Source organism: Tachypleus tridentatus, chromosome 7 (genome assembly GCF_004210375.1).
Source record: "Tachypleus tridentatus isolate NWPU-2018 chromosome 7, ASM421037v1, whole genome shotgun sequence".
In the NCBI taxonomy this organism is placed as follows: domain Eukaryota; kingdom Metazoa; phylum Arthropoda; class Merostomata; order Xiphosura; family Limulidae; genus Tachypleus; species Tachypleus tridentatus.
The window spans coordinates 28,727,172-28,735,428 of record NC_134831.1 but is presented as its reverse complement, the minus strand read 5'-3'; the positions used below and the strand labels follow the sequence as shown (position 1 = coordinate 28,735,428).

At 32.0% G+C, this 8,257-nt stretch overlaps 1 protein-coding gene across 2 annotated transcripts in view; it reads left to right on the top strand.

Moving 5' to 3' along the window:
* Positions 1–5,956: 5,956 nt before the first annotated feature.
* The window catches only part of LOC143255354 (neural cell adhesion molecule 2-like), a 160,043-nt gene continuing 157,742 nt past the window's right edge, over positions 5,957–8,257 (top strand). For both annotated transcript variants that reach the window (XM_076510868.1, XM_076510867.1), the window contains exon 1: positions 5,957–6,358. In XM_076510868.1, coding sequence (XP_076366983.1) covers positions 6,250–6,358 — 109 coding nt within the window. In that variant the 5' untranslated portion in view covers positions 5,957–6,249. The remainder of the gene's footprint in view (positions 6,359–8,257) is intronic.

Here is an 8,257-nt window from a genome sequence, read left to right as displayed (position 1 = left end):
AATAATCAGTAGAAACAGATGCAGACCAGGTAAAAGATGTTAAAAAATTACTGTTTAGATATCCTGTTTTTGAGAACTAATTTACTCTGTTTAATGAAGAAATAAATGTGAAAATATATTGAATTATTTACAACCAGTGCTTTAATAAGCTTACAATAGAATCATTGTTCACTCTCATACATTAAGTAGGAATTTCAAGACAAAATCGCTTGCTTCAAGTGTCCAAAAGCAGAGAAGAGCTAAATTTCTCTTAACACATTTTTGATTCGTCTTCGTTAAGATGAATGATCCAGGCCAAGAGAATCGAATTGCTTTTGATATTTATACCTCTTCTGGAGGAGTCAGGGAATGAGTGTTTGCCATTTTAGTCTGGAGTCTAGTAGTGAGATTTTTAACTGCCTTTAGCAGTTGAAGGAAGGAAACGCAAAGTCCTAGCAAAAATGTATATTTTATGAAAGCTTTGTGTGAGTTAAATAGGCTAAATCAAGCAAAATAAGGAAGAGGGAAGAAATGATGTGCAAACTCTTCAAGACAAATAAATTTGTTTGTTTCGTTAGAAATAAGCACAAAACTACACAATGGGCTATTGTTGCTCTGCCCACCAGAGGTATCAAAACTCGGTTTTTCGCGGTGTGAATCCGCAGACATACCACTGTGCCACTGAGGAGAAACAAACAACCCTTGAAGTTCTTAAAGTTACCACCCACATTGGGAATGCTGAAATCTCATATCCAACAATGATAGCAATCATTGGCAAAAGGTGCAGGAATCCATGGCTAATAATCACCCGTCCTTTATAAGAACGGGTGATTGACAACTGAAAAAGGAATAATGTATCTCAGTACGGCTGGTATGGGTATTAACACTTTTACTAATAAAGTTTCTACTACGTTTCGACCTTCTTAGGACATTTTCAAGTTAACGAAAGGGTTAATACTGATACTAGCCGTCCTGTGATACGTTTTTAGTTCAATTGGGTTTCTCGTCATTATGAAAAAGGAACAGTTTTAGGCTTCGAATTACTAGCATCACTACCAATAATAAATTTCGTCAAAACAATTATCCGGGTCAATGCACTGGGAAGTACAACTGTTTGTACTTGAAAACAATTTATCTCGAACTCCACTTTGTAAATTCAACGACAAATGAAACAAAGGATACAATTACTAAGCTAAGACTGGAGATGATGAGAAAGAAATGTAAACACCCTCGAAATTTCTGATGTGTAATTAAACGTTATATCTTACACTAAAAATTATCGATTAAATTACTTCATTGGTCTTGTAATTAATCACAATCCTACATAATAGGCTATATGTGCTGTGGCCATCACGGATATACAAACTCGATTTTTAAAGTTATAAATTCGTAGAATTATCTCTGTGTCACAGGGAGGCTTGTCGATTAAACACAAATACGTTGTTCACTATTTTGATAATATTAGCACGCATATCAGGTGATAATAAATGTAAAGCAATAATTTTCAATTATGTTTTAAATATGAATTTGATCATAATCTTATTATCCGATTTTGAAAAAACAACAAAAAAGTTCGTAATGAATATGAATGAAGTTAGATCTACCCTTCATTCTTAATAAATTTGTCACCAACTATGTTCTTAGTGCAAAGTAATTTGCTTAACCTAATATTGAATATGTATAGAATATAATTTTCGGTGTTATGGTGATAGTTTATTTTGGTAATTGTTCAAATACATGTCTTATATTGCGATATATTAGTAATGTCTTGTGTCTGTGTCACATAATTTTGTGATTTTTTTATACTTAGCAGTCATATAATGCATGTTCCGCAATTTTTTTTAATTGTATTCTTTACTAAATATCATTAATTAACGTATACTTATATATATATCTATACATATATATACATTTACCTGTAATTATTAGCTGGTTGTGAACTATAATTCACTTGTTATCTATTTATTTACTCCTCCTGCTAGGAACTGAATGCTCGTTTGTCATCCAAATCGTTTTAGTTGACATATTATAGCTAGTGTTCTTTCAGTGTGTCCCGGAATTCATCATTTACAGTTCTATGCTCTCTTACTAAGAGTTTTTGGTTTAATCTCAGACCGTTTCCGGAAACAGAATATGCTACCCAGAAAATTATTTTCTACAAGGAACGAACAATTACCTCGCTCCACTTCTTATTTGAACACCTTGCACTCATCACGAAGGACACATACGAGGTTTAAATGTACAAAGAGTCTTGAACAAGGAACATGTTCCATTCCTGGCTCATATTTCATGCCATTATTTCAAGCCTTTTCTTTTACTAGCCATATATCTTACTCTTCCTATTTCTTTCAATCTGTGTGGTTTTTCACGTTGAAATGCACTTTACTTTACTCCTTACAAATAGATCTGTGCTACTTTATCATAAAAAATGCACTAATAACAAAAAATATGGAATCCAAATAAAAACTAGGTTAGTAAGTTGTAATGTAATATACACACTTTTCAGCATAACAAAATGCTTAAATTATATAGCATAAAATATCATTCTTTGTTTTCAATATCAGAATAGAACGCTGAGGAACAGTATTTGAAGATAAATTCAATATTTTTTTAATGCTATCATACTTATAACTATAACAGAAATTAACAGTTACATCAACATAATACGTGAAAACATATTTCGTTATTAAAACTCAGTAGGACGCATACTTTCGCCACAAATTGTTGATCATATTTTGAAAAAAATACGAAACATTTGTACGTCGTTATCAACAAATGCCGACCGTTTTGGGCAGAACAATGAAGAATAATATTTTACATAGGTCTATTAAATTTCATCAAAATACGACAGTTTTTGAATAAGTTATAGAACAAAAATCATGTGCAATATCGGCCACCATGTCACTTGTCAGATAAAAATTTTATATTTTTTAATTTGTGACTTTAATCGTTTATCTCAACCAAATTTAGTTCAAATCCATTCGGTCGTTTTCGGGAAATTTTGCTGATCAACACACACCCACACAGAGAAAGAAACATAACCCTAGGTGGCAGAAGTAATGAAATACATTTTGAAAATGCCTTGTATTTTAGTAATTATATCAAAAAAGACACAGTGAGATAAGCGTGGGTTTTCTAACTTTTACACAATATTTAAATTAAGAAAATAAATGTAGTTAAACCTGACTCCATAAACTTGTAGACATTTTAACAATAATATAGAATAATTTGAAACAGTTAGTAGCTAGCTGCATTCCAGAATTTTTAATTTGGATCAATGTTCATGGCAGAGTACGCCACAAACACTCGGAAAAAGATCTTTTTTATTTATATAGATACACTCTTTGAACGTTTCCATAAAATACTGTACTTTTTTTTTTCGTATATACCCCTTGTGGCACTTCAAACGAACATTTTGTATCTTTACACATTACCTTACAACTATAAATTCAGGACTGAGATACATCACCTATATTTTGCACACTTTAAGTTAAACCTGTCACTAAATTTAATTATTATTATAAAAGTGTCTTAAAAACTCTTATGACATTCACAGAAAGTAGAAGAATATTTATTTATACCCACATCTTTTCAGTCATCTCAATTTTTAACACTCCTTACTTTATGAAAATTCAGTAGTCAAAAACACGGCTCGTCTAGATGATAAAACATGAACATTGGCTTTAAAAGTGAAAAGTCTTGGTTGTAACACAGTCAGTTGGTGCAGGCGCTTGACTCAAGATGTGGTTGTGAGTATTTTATCGGTGAATTTGCCACCAAGATATCTTTCTATCAGCATGTCTTCATTATTATCCAATTTTGTTGTTAAACAAACTGATCCTGATACATGACGAATAATTATAACTTAAACTCATCTCTAAACAGCATTCATTTTTATTAGAGAGTATTCAATTTAACCTCTTTTCAGAAGACGTTTCTGAGCAATTCATGACCATTGAGACAACTTCGTACTGTTGTATGTCTTATAATTATCAAGAAAACGTCTACTCCTGTGTTTACACCAGTGCCAGTTTTATATTACTTTTTTTTCCGAATTTTACTTCCAACACTTCCTACTGAAACCTGAAATTGACAAAATATTTCTCATAGTATCCTCCATGAATCAACATTTTGATTTATACATTATTGTTATATGATATTTCCTTCACAGCTCAATAAATTAATTCATAATACCATTTCTTGGCATTGTATTAAATACCTAAACCTTTATAGGTTTTTTGTACCGGGTCATTAGTTCATGATTGTTTAAGTAAGTCTAATAACCATGATTAGCAGGTGACTGACTCTGGTGTAATTTATTTTCACATGATAAAAGGATAGTTTTTCATGGTATTTACTTTATATTACGTTCTTGCTCGCCATTTCGATAATTATTTCAAACGCTGTATGTATATATTCTTTCTTTTTATCTTTGTGACAGATTTAGTCTGGGCCCAGCATGGCCAAGCGCGTTAAGGCGTTCGACTCGTAATCCAAGGGGTCGAATCCCGCTCGCACCAAACATGCTCGCCCTTTCAGCCATGGGGGCGTTATAGTGTTACCGTCAATCCCCGTATTCGTTGGTAAAAGAGTAGCCCAAGAGTTGGCGGTGGGTGGTGATGACTGCTAAATTTATACTGCTAAATTAGGGATGGCTAGCGCAGATAGCCCTCGAGTAGCTTTGCGCGAAATTCAAAACAAACCAAAAACAAAGAGACAGACTTGGTCAGTAATTAACTGTAAATCGAGTGATCTGTGATTCAGTATGTTATACCGCTGCTTACGAGTTAAATATTAGTTATAAAAGTGAAAATAAACTCTGCTATGATCTAGGCAAAGTTTTTGTAAAGGTGGATGTTGCTGGCTAGTTATCTATCCTTTTTGTGAATATTAATTAAATGTAATACTTCCGAAACCTACTGGTCTCTGATTTGGTCTCTTTAACCAAGATGCGAATGACGCACGATTCTAGTTAAATATAAATTTATTGTTTTTATTGCATAACCATTTCTCAGAATATTTGCATGATAGCATTTTTTCGAGGATAAACAAATTACGTAGTATTTTTATATCGCGATGCCAATGTTCTAAAGAGGAAATTTTGGACCTAGTATACATAATAGCATGCTTATTTTTGCAATGGATTTTCCAGATGATATACAGTGCAAACACTCGGTTCTCTGTTTCTTGATTGTTTGTTTGTTTTTGAATTTCGCGCAAAGCTACACGAGGACTATCTGCACTAGCCGTGCTAAATTTAGCAGTCCAAGACTAGAAGGAAGACAACTAGTCGTCACCACCCACCACCAACTCTTGCCTTACTTTTTCATCAACGAATAGTTGGATTGACCGTCATTTTATACCGCTCCCACAACCAAAATGGAAAGCATGTTTGGTGAGACGGGGATTCGAAACCGGTGTGTTTATGGAAGTGGATGGAGTGGAGATAAATTCATTACGTATCATTGCACTTTTAGTCAACAAAAATGTCACCTGCAACTGTTTGTGCCATATGACTCACAACGCAAGATGTTGGGTCAAATATCTCAGTTCAGACACCTGATGATGGCTAACACCAACTATAGACTGATACATTTGCATGACAATACATTAGCTATAATTTAAAACATTATTTACTGGATAACAGCCAAGATTTTGTATTCATTATTTATCTGTTATTATATCAATAAATCTGTTTATTTTCACATTTTGGCCTCATGACTGTTTATCTGTATGTCTCTTTGTTTAAAGGCACTGAACAATCATAACTTTTCCACTCTTAGGTTTACTCTAAAAGTTTTATATTTTAACTTTGTGAATAACTGGATCAATCACTCCAGCATTGGCACGAGGATAAAAATATCAGACTCACATAGATGGCGCTGAGATAGAAAATCGATTATTTGCGTTTAACCCGCCGACGCTGGGCAAGCAGACCATTTCAAACACCGCAGTAAAGAACCGTCTTTGACAAGAGATGGTTGGTCGTGAGCACTCATTGATAGAGAAAACTGATAATATGCTATACTTTGCTTATCTTTTGTTGCATACTTAAGTAAATCAATGTACATAACATCACTGTTTACAGAAGGTTGACATCGTATAACAATACTATTTATACAGTTATAGACGTGGTCAAAATGAATGGTTCGAATATGACATCAGACTCCCACAGTTTGAAAAAGAAACTAGATTTTCTTCTCTTTTTAACATAAAAGTACAACAAAGCACAGTAGATTCACGCCATTATTTGTTACTTCATCCACAGAAATGCCAGGAAAAAAGAATTTAAACAGAAATAAATCTCGCATGTTGAAATTCTATTTGCTTTATTTTATCGAGACTATTCTTGTCCGTCAAGCGCAAAATGCAGTAGTTGGTAAGTTTCATTTAATAATTATTGTTTTGGATTATTATTGTTGTTTAATGTAAGATTATTATTATTTTTATTTATAGATTATATTATCAGTGTTTGATGAAAGAGTGCAATAAAATACAATCTTAACATCAAATGAGATTCCTAGAAAATGTGGTTTTAATGTTTTTCGTGCTATTTATTAGTTTGTGCTAATTGATCTGTACACAGCTTATGGAAATACCACGAAAAATCAAGTTCAAGATTACAAAAAAAGTGACTTAAGTCTAAGTCAATAATTTACAGAATTCTCATTACAATGTGTATTGCATAAAGAACAGAAACGTAGATCTTAATGTAATTATTTTAACATATGTTGTTTTTCCCCTTTGGATGATAAAACACTGCAATTATAAATAGCGTTATCAAGTATCTTCAATAATGTTAATCAACTGTGAAAAATATTCCTCAAAGGAAGTTTTTATAAAATTAGTTTTAGTCTTCAAAACTAACGTTAATTAGGGTTTGTGTGAGTGATGTATTTTATTCATACCATAAATTATATATGTTTTTTTACATATCCTTCTAGCTAATATAAGGAATTATAATGGATTATAGAAACTTAAAGTTTCGTGATTTTGTACTCAGTTAAAACAATTTGGGGTTAACAAAACCTACTGTTATATAAATAAAATTATTAAAATAATACTCCACATCTTAGTGTATTTTTTTCAATGTAGGATCTCAATAAGAGGTACAAAGAAGTACCTGAAATTAATTGCTAATTTCTGACTTACATTTTAGAAAATATATTTTTGGTTACATTTCACCCACATATTTATATATATATATAATATTTTAACAACAGTGCATTTCATGCTGTTGTAAGATTTAAAATAGATCTAACCGACTTATTTCTAAATTCTATTGGTATGAGTGAAAATTAATTTTGGCTTAAACTTTTAGAGTCGGAAATTAAAAACTGGACTCGTGGGTTTTAAGGAGTAAAAAGCTAAAACTGTGTAAAGTCACAGTAACACGAAATGTTATTTGTTTGATATATCTATTTACTTCAACAAACATTATATAACCTGAAAACCACATGGGGCAGGGTAGAGTTGATTGATAATTGTCATAGAAACATTTACTGTCTCACACTCCATGATTAGTTTTTGGAGCAGTGGATGCTCCTGTCAGATGACATCACCACACCAACATTCTGAAAATAATATGTCATTGTGCGTGTCAAAGTCTGTTTGAAATTAGTATAATGAACTTTGAAACAGCCTGGAAATATTTTAATTTAGAAGCGATAACTGTTTTATGAAGCGAAAATTATAAATTTCGAAACAGGTAATTTTTCAAACGTGTTGTTTATAGCCGTGAGGTTGTAGTAGACTAAGTGGCTGAAAAGATGATTTTAGAAGGTGCTCGTAATGAATGTAAAATAGAAAAGTATTAAATAAAGATTTAGTGTTCCAATGAAACGATATATTCAAAACGCTTTCATAAGAGTGGGATTCACTTTCTCAATGGGACGCAAGAAGTTAGGATAAAGCCAATAGTGCAATAATGCAAATTTAAGCGCATAGATATATTTTTTGATTAATTAAGATAATAGGTAATTACGAAAATAAATATAACATTTGATATGTATCCGTGTATTATATTTCGTCACTTAACTCACTGTTGCATTCATTTGACAAAAAATTGAGAGGGGCGCACATGAAATCATATTTATTAAAGGGAGTTGACTAAAGTTTGGGAAAAGCTGAAATACTTTTTATACTGCTGCAATATATATATATATATACAAACAGATATGATAAGTACGTTCATAAATATAAACCAAACTAGTGTGTTATAAAATAACCTATATTTCCTCATTTTTATTACTAGTGAGTGCAGAAAAAACTGAAACTG